Raw genomic sequence first — 21,705 nt, 5'->3', positions numbered from 1 at the left:
TTCCTTTGACCCCATCTTTAGAATTTCTTGATGACAATTTGTTGTTGGTAGCTGCAGGCATTTCCCTCCCACTGCTGATAAGAAATAACACTGGACTACAGTTCTTGTTGCTTTCCTACTTCAGCCACTCTCAAGTGATAATAAATGTTGGAATGGTTTCATTTGTTGTGTGGTTTCATAAATCATATTTGAAATCTATTTAAAGTGTTGAGCTCAGCAGTTTCTGTGGGCACCTGAAAAGTAACTAAGCTAATCCTTTGAGGTTTTCCTCAACAATCTAAAAAAAACAACTTTATAAATGAAATTAATTTAACAGAATATATAGGAAACCGAATTTGGAATGAATTCTTCCAAGACCTTTCGTGATGTAGGAAGAACTGATTTATTTCTTCTGCACTTCAAAATAGATTTGGCAATATAAATAAAAATGAAGTCTGTAGGGCCATCTTTTATATTAGAGGATGCTGACCTTTGATCGGTTCACTTACGTTGAAAGAAAATTAGACATGTCCTTCATGCCCGCTTTTCTTTATATGCTTCACGGAGACAATTATCTCCACAAAGATTAAAATCTGCCCAGTGTCGTTTGCACAGATATGGAAATATTTTAGATTTGTTGCATTTTTTGAAAAAGGACATTGAAACACAATAGACAATAGATAATAGGTGCAGGAGGAGGCCATTCGGCCCTTCGAGCCAGCACTACCATTCAATGTGATCATGGTTGATCATTCTCAATCAGTACCCCGTTCCTGCCTTCTCCCCATAACCCCCTGACTCCGCTATCCTTAAGAGCTCTATCTAGCTCTCTCTTGAATGCATTCAGAGAATTGGCCTCCACTGCCTTCTGAGGTAGAGAATTCCACAGATTCACAACTCTCTGACTGAAAAAGTTTTTCCTCATCTCAGTTCTAAATGGCCTATCCCTTATTCTTAAACTGTGGCCCCGTGTTCTGGACTCCCCCAACATTGGGAATATGTTTCCTGCCTCTAACGTGTCCAACTCCTTAATAATCTTATACGTTTCGATAAGATCTCCTCTCATCCTTTTAAATTCCAGTGTATACAAGCCTAGTCGCTCCAGTCTTTCAACATGTGTAAAAAGTATGCGACAGTTCAAAACTCCTCCTTGGATTAACAACACATCTTGGCAATGCTAATTAAAGGATCAGAGGGTCTTGATCTGAAATGACAACTGTTTCTCTTTTCACAGATGCTGCCTGGCCTGCAAAGTATTCCCAGCATTTTTTGTTTTTATCTATATACTAAAACACTCGTTTGTTATCTTGTTTGTGACTGAATTTCAGCCAAAACGGTATAGGGTAGCGTGACAATTTTAGGCCCACCTTACTCACCATTGTCACTTTAGTGATAATGCAAGTAGTTTTATTGAAATTGGTGTTATATTTTTAAAGTTATTCATATTTTAAAGTTTAAAAGGAGGGGAGGGGGAGGGGAGGAGGGAGGGAGGGGGGAGTGGGGAGAAGGGAGAGGGGAGGGGGGTTGAGGAGAGAGGGGAGTGGGGGAGGACAGGGTGCTGCACCAATGCAGGAGAGGTTTGGGCCAAACGGATCCTCTTGGTCTAGTATTAAATAAAATTCAGTGTACATTTAGAATTGGAATAGAGAGAAGAGCTGGGAATACATAAAAGATGAGTTCGAGAAACAACAGCATTGAAACCAAAAAATACTTTGAGAAGACACAGAGGCCAGAGGACATAGGACAGAGGACACTTGAGGACCAGAGGACATCGGCTTAAGGTGAAAGGGAAAAGATTTAATAGGAATCTGAGGGGGAACTTTTTCACACAAAGGGTGGTGGGTGTGTGGAACAAGCTGCCAGAGGAGGTAGTTGAAGCAGGGTCAATCCTAACATTTAAGAAGCTACATGATTAGGACAGTTTTGGAGGGATATGGACCAAATGCAGGCAGGTGGGACCAGTGTAGGTAGGGCATGTTGGTTAGTGTGGGCAAGTTGGGCCGAAGGGCCTGTTTCCACACTGTATCACTCTATGACTATGACCTGGTGCACCAACGAACTATAAACCTTATGCAAGAAGTCATTCGAGCAATCTCTAACCTTTGCGCTATTATTGTACCCATGTGGCATTCATTCTTCCATTAACTGGAATTTGAGGTTGGAAAGCATCTGTGCTCAGAATACTAGGTGATAATTACACTGAAACTGAGGACCAACCTAACACAAGTGAGAAACGGGAGAGGCCATGGTATCGTTCAATCTATCTCCTGTGTCAACATACACTTCGCAATCTGACATGCCACTGATAGCATATATCCCTAGGTTTAACCAAAGTCAAGATAAATTAAAGTAAAATAAAATATTAAAATATAAATGTTCTTTTAATAATAATTTCTGGGATGTGAGAAATGATTAACATGAATAAGAATGGTAAAAATGAATGGTTTGTTTAGGTACGTCTCTAAAGAGATGTGACTCACCTGCCTATCATATCTGCACTGGTGAAGAAAATGCTTTTCTTTCTATATATCCCCCCTCTGGCACGATGCATAACCCTGTTTTTCATGGCTGTTAATGGTCACACCAATTCAGGCAGTGAGGCTCAGACCCCTACCACCCTCTGGATGAAAAATGTTCCCTCATATTTCCCTTAATCCTTCCACTGATCACTTTAAATCTATAAGTTTGGTTTTTGATCTCTCAGCCCAGAGAAATATATTTTCCAACTCTTTAGCCAGTCACCCATTAAGTTTCATTTCAGTCTCCTCTGTTCTAAAGCTAATCAAATCTTACCTTATAGCTACATTTTTTTCTATTCTCGCAATATCTCCATAAATCTCAAGGTCAAGGTTTCAAATTTCCTCTGCACCTTCATGTACAATCATATCTTTCCTTAATCTGCTGATGGGAATTCCAGATGGTACCCGAGCAGTGGCCTAGCTTGTGCTCATGCTTTACTCATTTCCGAGTTATCTTTGTGCTCTTTATATACTTACTTTTGGATTAGTTTTGATTTAACTTGCTCATAGTTTTTCATACATTAATTTTGGTTGCCTAATTTCTTTTTTCAATTTCACTCCTAAATTTTCTATGCTCCTCCAGGCTTTTAATGATAGCAGAGTCAGGGGGTATGTGGAGAGGGCAAGAACGGGATAATGATTGTGGATGATCAGCCATGATCACATTGAATGGCGGTGCTGGCTCGAAGGGCCGAATGGCCTACTCCTGCACCTAGTGTCTATTGTCTATTCTGTCGTATTAAGTACCAATGACAGCCATCCTGTATTTGCATTATTGTACCATAAATACACTTGGTGACTTGAGATTTGGCAACCCCACATGGGAACAGTTTATCCTGAACTCCTTAAATTTGACCCTATTTTACTTGCGTTTATTTCCAACAGATACACTGAATATTTCAATGTATTTCACACAGACTGTCTTACCATTGACCAAGAAAGAAGTATAAAGAAAATCAATATATTTAATTTTGCACCATGATTTGGTTTAGAGATACTTAATGGCAATAGTCCCTTTGGCCCACCATGTTGGCATCGACCAACGATCACCCATGATCACCAGTTCTATCCCACACACTAGGGGCAATTCTGCAGAGGCCAATTAACCTACAAACCTGCATGTCTTTAGGATGTGGGAGGATTCTGGAGCAAATGGAGGTAACACATGCGGTCACAGGGAGAACATGCAAACTCCACACAGATCCACCAAAGATCAGGATTGAACCTGTGATTGAACAGGTGAGATTATAGCTCTACCAGCTGGGGCACAGTGCCGCCCCTAAATTGACCCATATAACTTCTTATCATCACATGATATAGATATCATTAATGTTAGGGAAACCTTACAATTGCACTGTGAACATTAGATGCCTTTGAACAATATTTTTTCATCGTACTCTGCAAGTCAATACAATATTCACTTTACTAATTTCATTCACTATGATTCAGCAATATATTCTATTTCCCTTTGAATTCCATATTGGGTTGACTGAAGCGGTGCAATTCAAATGTAAATGATGAAAACCTCAACTAACCCAAGTTAAAGAGATGACTAACAGTCTAAAATGTCTGTTCATAGAAATTAGATGCCTGAATTTTGAATTAAAATGTCCTATTAAGGAATTTCAATACATTGGAATAGCACATCGAATAATATTGCATATTTCCTCCTTGTAACAAATCATGTGTGACAGTAGAGAAAGTTAAAGGAGAGTTAGTATAAAACCATTATGACTAAATAGTTATTCAACGTACCTCTATCTCTACATATTCATGGAGTCTTTTGCACGTAGCAGAGAATGTTTCAGATGTCCCAAATTCAAAATACCAGAACTTGTTCTTCATTCTGAAAGAAAACGATAAAGCATATCATTTCACATAAATATTTTTTACCAAGTAAGTCACTATTTTACATCTCATCTAGTTATGTCCTGCCCCCACCGATGAAAGTTTTTTGTGCTGCATTCTTTCAATAAAAACCCTTCAAAATGTTAGGTCATAGGCAGCATAGTGGTAGAGATGTTGCCTTACAGCATTTTCCTAGTCACAAGGTAGAGATGTTGCCTTACGGGTGCTGTCTGTACGGAGCTTGTACATTCTCCCTGCGTCCGCATGGATTTTCTCTGGGTACTCTGATTTCCTCCTACATTGCAAAGATGTGCAGGTTTGTAGGTTAATTGGCTTCAGTAAATCATAAATTATCCCTCATGTGTAGGATAGTGCTAGTATATGGGGTAATATTAGGTTTGCTTATTAATAAACCTTTTTGTTTGTTTTATTATTGAGTACTGTGTTTACAGATGTGTTGTGCAAGTATGAATTTCATTGATCCACTTCAGTACATATGACAATTAAACACTCTCGACTAATTATTTACAGATGCCTCATTGTCAAACTATCATTTTTTTCCATAACACAAGTGGTCTCATGATACCGATTATCAAGGTAAACCAAATACATGCCAACATTTCCCTTTCCAGGGTCCTGCCAAAGTTTGTATACCATCCCATTTACAGTTAAATAAATTATTTGTGTTGCCTTTTGCTTTCCAAAGCCATTAAAAATGAAATAGGGCTAGGTACTTAGCATGTTCTTGCAGCAAAGTGTTGTGCACTTCATTCAGTATTGTTCCACCATTCAAATTTAAATGACTCCAAAAGAAAATCAATATCAGAATCATAATCATACTTTATTAGCCAAGTATGTTTTGCAACATGCTAGGAATTTGATTTTGATATTTCCAGGCAACCTCTGGCTACTGTTTAGCCAGTAGGTATGGATTATCTTTAGCGTTTTTTTAGCTCCTATGGGAGATTCACATAGCTAAAGGAGTAATAATGAGTTAACAACCAAGCTCAATTCACTGTTAAGCGTTTGACTGGTTGATATTGCACATTGTCAGCACTTCATGTTGCAGATTAGACTTGTCATCAGTCCACTGTTAGAGGGTGGCAACATTCTATTTAAACTTTGAACACTATTGTGTGCATGTTTTATTAACTAGGAAATGATTCAGTCACACTAAAATAAAATAAAACAACTGTGATATTATAGATTTTTTGAGTGAACTGTTAACAGTTTGAAAAAAAAGGAAAGTCAAAATGAATTGATGATTTTGAGTCTATGTGGAAATCAGTAGCAGCTGAGTAGCTGCATTGTATTACATAAACGCCAAAGAATGAATCATTTAAATATTTTCATTGAAAGCAATTTGAAGCCCTAATTTGAGTTTCTTAAAGGGAACGTAGCTGGAATTAGTACACATTGATTCCAATAGATATTTGTTCTTCTGTGGATGAAGGCATTGCAAATGTGACCAAAAGTAAAGCAATGAGCCAGCTTTCCATCCTAATTCATTCCTACAAATGAATTACTATGTGTTCCAACCTGGCCTAACCTTAATCCAATCTGACACTGAATTAGATGTGTGATTGTTTGGATTTTCTGTCCCAAATAATTACTGCCACAGGATTAAATATTTCTTCAGTTCTTATTCTTCAAGCCTTGTTGAGGATGTTATTATAGGGAATGGAGGCAATGAATTAACGTACAAACAAAAACTAAAGATAGAAAAATACGTTGCCTATGTGCTTCAAGGAATGAAAGATCGGGTTTCCCCTGACTGTTTTGTGACTAAGTATCAGAGAACTCTTAATTCAACTGTTTTTATATTAAATGTCCTCATCTCTAGTGTTTTGTAACTCGGTGCATCTGTTTAGATAAGAATCATATTCGGCTGTTTCCTCTTCTCACAAGTAACTTGCTCCTTCTTTCTATCTGTAACAGAACTGATTATTTCTGTCAAACATCTATCTGTAATTTTGGCTCACATTTCTCTCCTCAACCTTAACCCTAACCATGCTGGATTTGACTGACAGCCCAGCTATCAGTAACACATAGCACAGACACAAAGCCATAATTAATTTCTAATTGTCACATTAGCTCATTTGGCCACAGACTGTCAAAGTAATTCCCTTTGTTCTATCCCTCCCTCCCCAACCCCCTTTGCAGCTTAAAACTAACATGTCTTTGCTCTTTCCCAGTTCTGATGAAAGATCTCAAACCTGTAATATTAACTCAGTTTTTCTTTCTACAGATGCTGCTTGACCTGCTGAGTATCTATGAGTTTCAACATTGATGATCATTTGGTGATCATTTTCCAATGTTCTATAGATTCAGGATCAGTTCAGTGGATTGGAGCGTAGCTAATGTTATCCCACTTTTTAAGAAAAGAGGGAGAGAGATAACGGGAAATTAGAGACCAGTTAGTCTGAAATCAGTGGTGAGGAAGATGCTGGAGTCAATTATAAAAGACGAAATTGCGGAGCATTTGGACAGGATCGTCCCGAGTCAGCATGGAATTACGAAGAGGAAATCATGCTTGACTAATCTTCTGGAATTTTTTGAGGATGTGACTAGGTAAATCGACAACGCGAGCCGGTGGATGTGGTGCACCTCGACTTTCAGAAAACCTTGAACAAGGTTCCACATAGGAGATTAGTGGGCAAAATTAGAGCACATGGTATTGGGGGTAGGGTACTGACATGGATAGAAAATTGGTTAACAGACAGAAAGCAAAGTGTGGGGATAAATGGGTCCCTTTCAGAATGGCAGGCAGTGACTAGTGGGGTACCGCAAGGCTCGGTGCTGGGACCGCAGCTATTTACAATATACATTAATGACTTGGATGAAGGGATTAAAAGTACCATTAGCAAATTTGCAGATGATACAAAGCTGGGTGGTAGTGTGAGCTGTGAGGAAGATGCTATGAGGTTGCAGGGTAACTTGGACAGGTTGTGTGAGTGGGCGGATGCATGGCAGGTGCAGTTTAATGTGGATAAGTGTGAGGTTATCCACTTTGGTGGTAAGAATAAGAAGGCAGATTATTATGTGAATGGTGTCACGTTAGGAAAAGGGGACGGACAATGAGATCTGGGTATCCTAGTGCATCAGTCACTGAAAGGAAGCATGCCGGTACAGCAGGCAGTGAAGAAATCCAATGGAATGTTGGCCTTCATAACAAGAGGAGTTGAGTATAGGAACAAAGATGTCCTTCTGCAGTTGTATAGGGCCCTAGTGAGACCGCACCTGGAGTACTGTGTGCAGTTTTGGTCTCCAAATTTGAGGAAGGATATTCTTGCTATTGAGGGCATGCAGGGTAGGTTTACTAGGTTAATTCCCGGAATGGCGGGACTGTCATATGTTCAAAGACTGGAGCGGCTAGGCTTGTATACACCAGAATTTAGAAGGATGAGAGGGGATCTTATCAAAACATATAAGATTATTAAGGGGTTGGACACGTTAGAGGCAGGAAACATGCTCCCAATGTTGGGGGAGTCCAGAATCAGGGGCCACAGTTTAAGAATAAGGGGTAGGCCATTTAGAACAGAGATGAGGAAAAACTTTTTCAGTCAGAGAGTTGTAAATCTGTGGAATTCACTGCCTCAGAAGGCAGTGGAGGCCAATTCTCTGAGTGCATTCAAGAGAGAGCTAGATAGAGCTCTTAAGTATAGCGGAGTCAGGGGGTATGGGGATAAGGCAGGAACGGGGTACTGATTGAGAATGATCAGCCATGATCACATTGAATGGCGGTGCTGGCTCGAAGGGCCGAATGGCCTCCTCCTGCACCTATTGTCTATTGTGTATTGATAAAAGCCACCACATACGTTGGAGTTGTTTCTTTTTAAAAAGCCCACTATTTTGGCCCAAAGCAGAAACTGTTGTAATTTTTTTAATAGTTTTTGTAAACACATAATTTAGTTAGGGGACTTCAATGCCCAACGTAAGGAAAGGCTCAACAGCAGAACCACCGCTGTCCAAGTTGTCCTCATCCTAATAGACATAAATCTCAGACTGAGCCTTCTACATGTCTGAATCAGTCTGAAGAAGGGTCTCGACCTGAAATGTCACCCATTCCTTCTCTCCTGAGATGCTGCCTGACCCGCTGAGTTATTCCAGCATTTTGTCATACCTTCGATTTATACCAGCATCTGCAGTTATTTTCCTACACTTCTACATGTCATAGTCATACAGCATGGCAACAGGCCTTTCAGCCCAACTTGTCCATGCCGAACAAGATGTCCCATCTAAGCTAATCCCAGTTGCCTACATTTGGGCCATATCCCTCTAAACATTTCATACCCATGTACCTGTCTAAGGATCTTTTAAATATTGTTCTTGTACCTGCCTCAACCACCTCATCTGCCAGCTATTCCATATGCACACCATCTTTTGAAAAAGTTGCTCATTAAGTTCCTATTAAATCTCTTCCCTATCACCTTAAAACTGAGTCCTCGGGCTCTTGGTTCCCCTACCCTGAGTTAAAAACTCTGTGCTTTCACCAGATCAATTCACTTCATGACTTTACACACCTCTATTCACCTTCACCTTCTGCGCTCCTAGGAATAAAGTCCGAGCTTACACATTTTGTCCCTTTTGGCTCAGGCCTTCAAGTCCTGGCAGCATCCTCATGGGCCTTCCCTGCACCCTTTTCAGCTTAATGACATCCGTGCGATAGCAAGGTGACCTAAACTGAACACTATACTTAAAATGTGGCCTCACCAAGGCCTTGTACAACTGCAATATATTGTCCCAACTTCCAAGCTTAATACCCTGACCGATGAAGGCCAATGAACTAATTGGCCTTCTTTACCACCCTATCAACCTGTGACACCACTTTCAGGGAATCGTGTACCTGTACTCTTGGAAACCCTGTGCTATACAACACTCCAGAGCCTTGCCATTCACTGTGAAGGTCTTGCCCTGGTTTGACTACACAAAATGTAACACCTCACACATATCTACAATAAGCTGCTTTAGCCATTATTCAGCCCTCATGCCCAGTTGATCAAGATCTTAATGTGTTTTTTCATAACCCTTCTCACTGTCTACGTTACCACCTACTGTAATGTCATCTGCAAACTTATTAATTATGCCTTGTACATTTTCATCTAAATCATTGATATAAACCACAAGCAGAAATGGGCCCAGCGCCGATCTCTGAGGCACATCACAAGTTACAGGTCTCCAGTCGAAAATACCACTTAGCAATTGGAACATTCAGAGCAGCATGCCATGCAGAATCTTACAAAGGTCTTGCTGAAATCCAATTAGACAACCTCTGAGGCTTTCCTTCTTCAACTTTTTTGGTTACTTCTTCAAATAAATCCAATAACATTTTTGAGACACAATCTCTCATGTAAAAAAACAGGTCCACTATCCCTAAATCAACCTGTCTACCCAAATGTTTATATATCTGATCCCTTAGTATTCCCTCCAGAATCCTTACTTACCATATATTTTAGGCTCATTTGTCTATAATGCCCAGGCTTTTCCTTGCAGCCCTTCTTAAATAGAGCTCAACATTAGCCACCCTTCAGTCATCTGGTACCTCTCCTGAGTCCAACGATGATTCATATATCACAGTCAGGGCTCCTGCAAATTCTTCTCTAGATTTCCACAGTGTCTTCAGATATATTTGATCAGGGGTGGGAGATTTCATACTTCTCAGCGCCTCCTCGACCTTAACATGGAGGGCCCTAAACATCTCCATTAACTGTCACAAGTGTCCTAGTGTTAATGCCTTTCACTATAGTAAAACCAGAGGAGAAATACTCATTGAAGACCTTGTTCATTTCCAGTGGCTCTCACTGCTTTGGTTTCTGAGGACCCTATTCTCTCTCTAGCTACTCTCTTTCCTTTAATGTACATATCTTTGGATTTGCCTTAACCTAATTTGCCAGAGCCATCTCTTCACCCCTTATTGCCATCCTGATTTCCTTCTTAAGTATGCTCCTTAAATTCCACCAGGGATACACTCGATCTCAGCTGTCTATACTAGGTCCATGCCTCCATCCTATTCCTGACCAGAGGCTCAATTTCTCTTGTCATCCAGGCTTCCTCACTCCCACCTGCCTTGCCCGTCACTTTAACAGGAACATGCAGGAACAAAAGTGGATGGTTTTGCAGTTAGTGACAATGGTTGTGAAAAACTACAGCAGGATCTTGATCTATTGGTCAGGTGGGCTGAGGAAAGGTTGATGGAATTTAATACAGAGAAATGTGAGGTGTTGGATTTTGGGAAGTCCAACAAGTGCAGGACTTACACAGTGAATGGTAGGCCTCTGGGGAATATTGTAGAGCAGAGGGATCGAGGAGTGCAGGCGCATGATTCCTTGACGATAGAGGCACAGTTAGATAAAGTGGTCAAAAAGGCTTTTGGCACATTGGCCTTTATCAGCCAGAGTATTGAGTGGGGAGGTCATGTTGCAGTTGTATAAGAAGTTGGCAATACTGCATTTAGAGTATTGTGTTCAGTTCTGGGCATCATGCAATGGGAAAGATATTGTCAAGATGGAAAGGGTAAAGAGAAGATTTATGAGGATGTTGCCAGGACTAGAGAGTCTGAGCTACAGGGAGGGGTTGAGTAGACTGGGACTCTATTTCTTGGAGTGCAGAAGGATGAGGGGTGATCTTATAGAGGTGTATAAAATTATGAGAGGAATAGATTGGGTAGATGCGCAGAGTCTCTTGCCCAGAGTAGGTGAATCGAGTACCAGAGGACATAGGTTTATGATGGAAAAGATTTAATAGAAATCTGATGGGTAACCTTTTCACACAAAGGGTGGTGGGTTTATAGAACAAGCTGCTAGAGGAGGCAATTGAGGCTGGAACTATCCCAACGTTTAAGAAACAGTTAGACAAGTACATAGATAGGACAGGTTTGGAGGGATATGGACCAAGCGCAGGCAAGTGGGACTAGTGTAGCTGGGACATTGGCCGGTGTGGGCAAGTTGGGATGAAGGTCCTGTTTCCACACTGTATCATTCTATGACTCTATAACTGCATGCTTTGAACTCACACCATCACTTTTTTTTTAAAGGATCCCATTTTCCAGATGTTTCTTTGCCTACAAAAAATCTACTCAAAAAATTTGGCAAGTTCCTGCCTAATAACATCAAAGTTGGCTTTGTCCAAATTCAGAACTTTAACTAGTGGGTCCACCCTGGCTTTATACATAACCATTTTAAAGTTAAGTGATGGCAGTCTCAGCTAAAAGTAAAACCTACTTGACCTCTTTCTCAGGAATAAGCCTGAAACTACTGCACACATCAGCGACAGGATTTTGTAAGAGCAATCATCACACAATTCTTCTGCAGACAAATACTTCCTATTTTATTGTGTGGTACTGCCACCTTGCTACATGGGATGGGTTTAGAGCAAATTATATCAGTGTTTAAATGGATTTTTCTAAGTTCTGATGAAAGATTTTGAACCCAAAATTAAAATTTTATTTCTCTTTCGACTGAACCAGTTCAATATTTCCAAGTTGTTCTGCTTTCATTTAATTATCTAAGAATGTATTAACTTACTATAGAGAGAGGTTCCAGACATGGTAAATTTGCGGTATTGAGGAAGACTGAATAGATTGGGGCTGTATTCTTCAGAATTTAGAAATATGAGAAGAGATCTCATGAGAACACAAAGTGCTGGAGTAACTCAGTGGGTCCAGCAGCAATTTTGGGAGGATATGGATAGACAACATTTTGGGTCAGGATCCTTTCTCCCCACTACAGTGCAGTGACACAGCGGTAGAGTTGCTGCCTCACAGCGCCAGAGACCTGGACTCAATCTTAACTACGAGTGTCAGTCCGGAATTTGTACATTCTCCCTGTGACCACGTGGGTTTTCTCCAGGTGCTCCGGTTTCCTCCCACAATTCAAAGACGTGCAGTTTTGTAGGTTAATTGGCGTCAGTAAATTGTCCCTAGCATGTACGTTAGAAGTAATGTATGGGTGATTGTTGGTCAGCACGGACACAATGGGCCGAAGGACCGTTTCCACACTGTATCACTAAACTAAACTAAACTACTGCAATTAGTGTGAAGAAAAAAACAGAGACGTTGTCTGTCCATGTCCTTCAGAGATTCTGCCTGACCCGCTGAGTTACTACAGCACTATGGAATGACAGAGCAGACGAATGCTGAACAACCTACTCCTGTCCCGGTTTCCTTGGTTTTACAGCATCTACAGTGACTTACAGCTGGTGCACATGCATGTGCCTGATGCCTTTCCCAAGCAGCAATGACAGTGCCCAAACAACTGACTCTACTGATCTGATCTTTAACCATCGACTTTAATTCAATACTTGCTCTCTTCTTTTCCTCTTGAGCAAGTCAAATCCATAAGAAGGAGCCAATACAATTTTGCTTTGATAGCAGAAGAGATAAGCATATATCAGAACATAAATTGCTAGATTTTCAATACTCTTTTACCAAGAGGGAAATCTGAATCAAGCTGTAGGAAGTTGGAACAAATTTACAGCAATTGGCCTAAGTTCAATGCACTCCAGCTGAAAAGAAAAATGTGATCTTTCATGTGTCATTAGCTCTGCACTAATTATTGTCATTGGGCCATCAGAGCCTGTTTATGATGGCTGTGGCTGACAGAGCACTGAGACACCCTGTCAAGGCCAGCCCCTTGATGTTTTTTTTATTGGCATCAGCTCATCTTTCACTTACTTATGTATATTACAGGCTTCATTGCCTCATGAACCATAGATGGAGCTTTGCACAATTACCGCTGTCTGAGAAATTAATTTATTTCTGTTTGATTTCACAAACCAGCTGTTTCATCGCAAATATCTTACAATCAATGGAGTCGGTGAACTTCTGCTTGAACCTTCCAGGCGCTCAGCATTCGAGCTATTTGAAAGAGTGACATCTGAAAACAAATCTACAAACCATGAACAAATATTAAATATTTACACGATATCCGTCGTTGAATTTGCTACACCTGGTAATCTTCCGGCAGAAAGCAAATGATTTTAATGTATGGCGATATCAAAACTGGGCGTCTGCTGTGCAACTTGCCACAAAACATGGGTGAGATGAACCCACCCAGTGACGTGACGCAGCCAATAATTAAAAACACCCTCGACTAGAAATCAAGATTTTGAATTCATTCCTTTTGGTTTGTAGATTCTCCGCATGTGGATCATCAAATCTTTTGAACCACGATGTTCTACATTGTAGGCTTTTATTTAAATTACATTATATACAATGAATGCAATTGCTGCATCTGATTTATACACAAACAGAGACATTGGAACAGAGAATAGTACAACACAGGAACAGGCCCTTCAGCCCACAATGTCCCCAATGAACATGACACCATATTAAACTAATCTCCTCTGCCAGCACATGATCTATATCCCTCCATATCCCACATATCCATGTGCCTATCCAAAAGCCTCTTTAATACTACTATCATAATGCCTCCACCACCAGCCCTGGCAGCACATTCCAGGCTTTCACTACTCTCTCTGTAAAAAACTTACCACTCACATCTTCTCTAAACTTTGCCCCTCTCACTTGAAAGCTGTGCCTTTCAGTCTTTGACATTTCCACCCTGAGAAAAAGGTTCTGATGGTCTACCCCATCTTTGCCTCTCAAAATTTTATAAACTATCAGGTCTCCCCTCAGCCTCCAACGCTGCAGAGAAAACAATCCAGGTCTTTTCAACCTCTCCCTGTTGCTAATGCCTTCTAATCCAGCAATCATTCTAGTAAACCTCCTCTGCACCCACTCCAAAGCCTCCACATCTTTCCTGTAATGGGGCGAAAAGAACTGACACAATATTCAAAATGTGGCCTGAAGAAGGGTCTCAACCCGAAAAATCACCTACTCCCTTTCTCCAGAGATGCTGCCTGACCCACTGAGATACTTCAGCATTTTAGATTTATACTAGACTATGTGGACCCGTTGGGGCCAAACCTCTCCTGCATTGGTGCAGCACCCTCTCCTCCCCCCCTCTCTCTACCCCCTCCCCCCCCGCTCCCTCCCTCCACCCCCCGCTCTTCCCCTCCCTCCTCCCCTACCCCCCTCCACCCCTGCCCATGAATTAAAAGTCAAAATTGGGGCAAGGCCAACTTTGAAGGTATTGGACAGGAACTTGCTCAAGTTGATTAGAGCAGGTTGTTTGAAGGAAAAGGGACATCTGTAAAGTGGGATGTTTTAAAAAATCCACTCAGTCCGCCTCGGCTTATGTGATCTCCCCCTCTCATTCCCATATTGACCTTTCTCTCATGGGCCTCCTCCACTGCCAAGGTGAGGCCCAAAGCAAATTGGAGGAACAGCACCTTATTTTTTGCTTGGGCTACTTACAACCCAGTGGTATGAATATTGATTTCTCTTACTTCTATTAATCCTTGCTTTCCCTCTCTCTCTCTCTCTCTCTCTGTCCCCCCCCCCCCCCCCCCACCCTAGTTCTCCGACTAGTTTTACTGTCATTCTGATTAATTTTACTGATTGTATGCTTCCTTGTCACCTTCCCCGCAGCTAACAATGAGCCATTCTACATGTCCTTAACATCATCTGCTTTGAATGTTTGAATTTCTATACTTGAAATGTCACCCATTCCTTTTCTCCAGAGTTGCTGGTCCCACTGAGTTACTCAAGCATTTTGTACCTATTTTCAGTGTAAACCAGCATCTGCAGTTCCTTCCTACACTTAATTGCAGTGATACCAACAAACTCTCTTTGATGCTGTCAAGAAAAAGAACAGCATTGATCTTTTCTGACACTGAATGCATCCTTCAGAATGATTTACTGCCTTATTTCCACACTGATTTCTCCACTATCATAGGTGATAAATATCACACACATATAACTAGTTTTCTTTAAACATTACAGTTTACCGATTGCAATTTTTGCATTGTGTCTACAATGGAATACATAAAAAGAGAAGTCCAGCTGCACATATTGCTATTCATTGATATGGATTTTAATGCATTCTGTTAAGTGTACAGTTAGTTTAATAAGATGGGAGTTTTTTCCTTCACACACAATCAGCAGAATGCTTCCCTCCTCCCCCACCCACCCCTCAAAACCAATTTTCAGAAATAAGCTACTCATGATTAAAGATGCATCACTTCTTGGTTGCTATTAGACAAAGTGTGGTGCAGTGATTTTCCATAGCCAAGCTTTATGAAGGACTTTAAGTGAGCACTGTCTGAGTTTAATTTTCTTAGTAAACTTCTGTACCTCTAAATTACTTATTATCTAATAACGTAATGACTCCTTGGTGCAAATGAGGCATGTCACTATTGCATCAAAATGCATATTTGCATGTGCGCTGCTGGTCGCAAGAGAGGCATGCACACTATGTTCGGCTGATGTCACCGGTGAGATGTGCTATTCATTTTCATGTTGTGGTCTCATCAGAACAGGGTATGTCAGCTCAGCACATTGACAGAAAGTTCACCGATTGGAGTGCTGGTGGGCTTTCACTTGAGCAAAATGAAGGGGAGAAGCAACAATCTGTAGAGCGACACAAAGGGCCAATAGGGTTTTAGAGAAGATTTTTTATTTTGTTTCACTTGGCCCTATAAAAGTCAGACCCACCTGATATATAGAAAATATATTTTTCTGCAGAAGTTGTAGTAGTAGTTCTTTTGTGGTATGGTTTTCAATATCTGAATGCACAGTCCATGAAAGTGATCACCAAAGTCATCACTGGGACACTTTTGTCCTTATTCGAATGGTTTGTTACAAACTCTGCCTGTTGTGAGCAGAAGGACCTGCAGTTGGATTCGAGACATGCTGAAATAACTGAAATGGTCAGGTTTTGGGAGCATTTAAAGAATAGTTTATTTGAAACTATACATTAAATATTCCTTTAAGTATTGAATGCTTCAAAACCTGACAAAGTCAGTTGTCAAGTATGTCTCGAAAACAATATCTAGTCCTTTTTACTCAAAACAGGCAGGGTTTATACCAAATGTGCAAGAAGGAACTGCAGATGCTGATTTAAACTGAAAAAAGACACAAAAAGCTGGAATAACTCAGCGGGACAGGCAACATCTCTGGAGAGAAGGAATGGGTGATATTTCAGGTCGAGACCCTTTCTTTCTGTCCCGCTAAGTTATTCCAGCTTTTTGTGTCTATCTAGAGTTTATAGCAAACCTTCCAAATGCTACATGGCAGGAATTGTTGATCTCTCATCCTGAAAAAACAGTCTCTTGCATTAAATATATCTTTAAGTATTGAATGCTCCATGGCAGGAATCTATCACTGACTCTTGCCAAAAAATTTTTTTAGATACTGAATAGAAGTCTGAAGCATATTCCTGAAATATCGTTTTGTAAATAAATATTTACGAGTGTAGTACTGTGTTGCACTGGTTATAAAATGCTGGAGTTAACACTTGAGATTCATTGTTCATATTGATGCAGAACATTGATTGCATCTTGTATGTTCAAATACATAAATGTGTGTTATGCTACAGTAGCCCTTGTGTAGCTGTTCTATAATAACCTTATAATGACTGGCTTGTTGGTTTTCTAATGGTGAGTAACAAAGATTAAACCAAGAATTTTAGCACAGAAGGAGATAATTTGTCTGTTCCTTACCAATATTGAATTTTGATGCCTTAACTACAGATGATCTTCTATTCACCCACTGACTATTGCCCTCAAAGTGCTTCTTCATGAAGTAATTATCCAGAATTTATTTGGATACTGTAATCAATTCATCATCAGTCCCTGATTTCACATTCCAATAATTTTTTTAATGTGACAAACATATATTTTCAATCCTAGAAAGCACGCACCATCAGATTCAAGATCGTCTTCTTCCCCACCGTTATCATACTCTTACATGGACCTCTCAAATTCCAATAATGTATTCCTGATCTCCCAATCTACCTCATTGCAACTCTTGCATATTTTTTATCTGCTCTTTCTCCAAAGCTGTTATAGTTATATTCTCAATTCTGTTAATTTGCTCTTTTGTAGAACCTGTTCTACTCATGTATGGTATGATGTATGGATACCATGCAAAACAAGATTTTTCACTATTTCTTGGTTTATGTTACAATATCTGCGGCCTGCGGATTTCAATATCGAGGAGCTTGCAGTCTCGGGTAGAGATTGATGTCGGGAAGCTCCAAGTCGCAGAAGGTTCGACCAGCCCCGACCCAGAGTCTGATCGCCCAGCACAGGGAAGCTGAGATCCCCCCCGATGCGGGAGCTTTGATCGCCCCGATGTGGAGGGCTAGACCACCGGCTGCAGGAGCCAAGATCGCCCCGACAATGGAAGAATTACAGCAGGATCTTGATCAGCTGGTAAGTGCACTGATGGATAGAAAATTGAGGTTTACTCAATTATCTATGAGGTGTACTATTTGAGAAGGCAAACCAGGGCCTTCACAGTGAATGGTGGGGACCTGCTGAGTATTGTAGAGCAGAGGGATCTTGAAGTGCAGGTACATAGTTCCTTGAAAGTGGCATCACTGGTCGATAGGGTGATCAAGAAGACTTTCAGTACATTCGCCTTCATCAATCAGGGTATTGAGTATAGAAGTAGGAATGTTATGTTACAATTGTTCAACATTTTGGTTAAGCTGCACTTGGAGTATTGTTGATACCTTGATCATGTGAATGAGAAAGTATAATATCCAAATTGCTATTACACATGAATTTATCAAAGTGTGCAACAGTGGCACATACTCAACAATTTGAAATCTTGCCCGGGTGTGTAATTTTCACAAAATGCTGGTCGAATTCCACATAACTACCATCCAATTGATCAGTAAAGAAATGGAAGCAATGCTTGAAAGTGCCATCAGGAAAAATATAAATAAACCCCTTGTTGAAGCCCAGTGTGGATTTCACCAGGACCACTCAACTCCGGACCACATCATTGCTTTGGTCCAAACATGGAGCAAAAAACAGAATTCCAAAAGTAACATGAGAGTGTCTGGTCTGGACATCGAATATCAGCATTTGGTTGAGTGTGGTTGAGTGTGGTATCAAGGAGCTTTGGTAAAGTTGAAGTCAATGGGCATCATGGTAAAAAAAAAATCCAACAGTAGGAGTCATACCGTTCACAAAAGTAGATGGTTTTGGTTGTCAAGTACCCCTGGCACAATTAGATCTCCAAACACATAGAGTTTAAAATACCTACTGCTTACATTACCATTAGGAAGCTCCCTTCAACAATCTTCAAGGAACCAGAACCACTATCATCCAGCCACATTAAAAAAAATGGTACATGTGTTCATCATAGACTGAATATTCTTTGGCAAGTGACACATCTCTTGACACCAAAAAGTCTTTCATCATCCACAAGGCAAATGCTAGTGGCATTATGGAATGCTCTCCATTTGCTAGCATGAGGACACCTCTGTCAAAACTCAAGAAGTCTAACACTATCCAGGAAGATGCAAGCCTTGTGGCATTATACCATATATAAAACATATTGATTATAATTGTCAAGGCTACTGTAAAAGCACAACCAAATCCACGGCCTCAACACCAAGGTGGACAAAGACTTTAAACACATGGCGATGCTACCAACTTCAGGTTTCCCCTCCAACACGCTGACTCAGAAAAAAATCACCCGTTCTTTGTTGTTGAATTGAATTGAATACATTATTATCATATATGACAAGTCACAGTGAAATTCTTTGCTTGCATATCCAAGGTATGTTTACAAAGTTATAAATTCCCCCCGTGCCAGGTCCCCCTTTGTTCTCCCCCCCCCCCCCCCTCCCCCTCCCTCACGGCCATCCCCCCATGCCGGGTCCTCCATTGTTGCATCTAAATCCTGGACCTCCATCCCCAACAACACTGCAGGAGTGTTTATCCCAGGAGAAAAGCAGTTCAAGAGACTGCAATCTTCTCAAAGGCAATTAGGGAATGGGCAATAGATGCTGGCCTTGATTTGAATGCCCAGATCCTTTGGCATAAATAAAACAAAAGCTGACAATGCTGATTTACTCAAGGACAATAATCTCCTGCCTCTGAAGTAATATTTTTTAACTTGACTATTGATAATTATTTTGAAAGATTTATTTTGTTTGTTAAAACTGCTAATGTCCCAATAGCTGGCTATGAACCAATAACACTCCACTAAGCAGAGTACATTAATGTAACTTAAAAATGATCATAAAACTTATAATCGAGGCAATGATATATAACTAGAAGCAGCACTCCAAAGAGCACTGGCATCAGATGACTAAATACAAACTTGACTGAAGAGGAAGTACTGCATTAAAAAAGAAAAAAAAGTATTAAATATTCACCAGACATTGCTGATATGTAATACACCTCAGTCAAGAAAGACCAATGCTCGGTTTTAAAAAAATACAAAAACTTGCATTAAAATGAGATCCTGCTGTGGCAGAGGCTGGGCCACAGGTGATATTTCAATGAATTACACTCATAAGTGGCCATGAATTATAGATGACAGCTTAGTTAGAGAAATTATTTTATCTCAAATTAGGACCAAGCAATTAGGCAACTAGAGGCGTTGTATCCCGCAGCAGTGTGAAAGCTAGTGCGGCAGGCTGGGTTGGGTCATATGACATGTCCTTTGAAGAAGCAGATAATTAAGCTAAGTATCTCTTAATGTTCTGGTTTCCCTCTGCCTTTTTGAAAGGTTAAAACAGCATATTATAAAGACTGGGAGTTTGCAAAAAAAAAAGTAGTAGCCCACCAGGTTTAGTGACTGAATAGATGTAGCCTGTCTGCATGAGTTTTAATTTCTAGCTAATTGCAATTTCTTGCCAAATTCAAAATAAGTGAATTTATTTAAGACAGGTTTTTAATAAGACAGCACAAGGATGTTGGAGAATTGGCTCTGAACCTTCCTATCATTCTAAAGATGTTCAAAAGGCATGCAAGACAAGTTAAAGTATTTTGCCCATGTACAATGGTTCAGTTTTTTTTTAAAAATCACCAATACCAATTTTAGTACTGAAATGTTACCAGCTGAAAATCACATAGAAATGACAGATTAAAATGATACTGCACACTCCTCATTAGTCGCGGGCCCCTGTGAAATTGCCCTGTTTTGCTCTCTCAGGTATTGGTTATAGTTCATTAACTGAGAAAGAACTGTCTTATCTGGACACTTTATTCTTAAATATTATAAGATGCGGTTACCAAAGTAACAGAAGCCTAATCTTTAAGTATGATCTCATCAATTGTTTAAATGAAATTTCCATGAGTTCAATGGACCACCTCACATAAAGCGGTGTCCATCTTTCAGACAAATCTGGAAATTCTTTACAAGTTGCACTTTAATTTTGTTGATTATTTTATATTATCAACAGATTAAGTGGCAATTAAGAAAAACCTAGAATGGATGAACTGTTTATGGTTGTCATCTTTATGAATTGCAAATATCGAGTCTGAATAGCCTCAGAATTAAAGGATGTTCCTTTAGGAAGGAGATGAGGGGGAATTTCTTTAGTCAGAGGGTGGTGAATCTGCGGAATTCTTTGTCACATAAGGCTGTGGAGGTTGTCGATGGATATTTTTAAGGCATAGATCGATAGATTCTTGATTAGTATGGGTGTCAGGGGTTATGGGAAGAAGGCAGGAGAATGGGGTTAAGAGAGAGAGATAGATCAGCCATGATTGAATGGTGGAGTAGACTTGATGGGCCAAATGGCCTAAACATTCTGCTCTTATCACTTATGACCTTATGATTCTGGTATCTCATCATGGATGATACATAAAGCCCTTCACGCAGTAAGCGTTGGCCTGATTTAAATTGCCAACTGTGATACACAACCAGCAGCTTTGATAGCCTTTCAATACTGACCCCTATTTTCTGACTCTAAAATTAAATTCTTTCTTTAGACACAATGTTAGATGGATATTTTGGAGCAACAGCAATTAAAGTGTTTGTGTTCACTGGGGGGGATTTCTAAAAGGAGAGTCAAACTTCTTTTTCCCAAAGACAGGAGCTGATATTGTTAGCTCATAAATCCTGGTCATTATGTAAAACTTCCATGTTTCTTGTGCTGTTCTGATATAAGTGTGCAGGGCATGGTGGGTGACTTTAATCATGGTTCCACTACCATCAAACCGTCATTGCAAAATATCAGACTCTAGTAAAGAAATACATTGCTGTGCAAATGTGCATATAGCTCATATCAAAGGAAAGATACAAGCCAGAAATTAATATTAATCTACAAATGTTTAATATGTTTGTCCAGGTTCCTGTCACTATTGTTTTACAGATATATTAAGTTATTTTACGCAGTTAACGAGATTGTAAAAATAGCCAAAGGAAGCATGCTGTAGCGTGATGTGAAGCATGGACATCTCATTCTCGCTGTATCTATGTGTGACCCAGATTGTGACTTTGATTAGCCAGAATAATCATGCAGTGTACCTGTTTCTCAGCAATTGTCAA

At 40.2% G+C, this 21,705-nt stretch overlaps 1 protein-coding gene across 2 annotated transcripts in view; it reads right to left on the bottom strand.

Moving 5' to 3' along the window:
* dgkb (diacylglycerol kinase, beta) overlaps positions 1–21,705 on the bottom strand; it is a 506,131-nt gene that overhangs the window by 84,784 nt on the left and 399,642 nt on the right. For both annotated transcript variants that reach the window (XM_078421953.1, XM_078421946.1), the window contains exon 21: positions 4,254–4,344. In XM_078421953.1, the coding sequence (XP_078278079.1) occupies positions 4,254–4,344 (91 nt within the window). The remainder of the gene's footprint in view (positions 1–4,253; positions 4,345–21,705) is intronic.

This window comes from Rhinoraja longicauda, chromosome 2, assembly GCF_053455715.1.
Source record: "Rhinoraja longicauda isolate Sanriku21f chromosome 2, sRhiLon1.1, whole genome shotgun sequence".
Taxonomy (NCBI): Eukaryota; Metazoa; Chordata; class Chondrichthyes; order Rajiformes; family Arhynchobatidae; genus Rhinoraja; species Rhinoraja longicauda.
The sequence above is the reverse complement of the archived record's forward strand: the minus strand, read 5'-3'. Positions and strand labels throughout refer to the sequence as shown.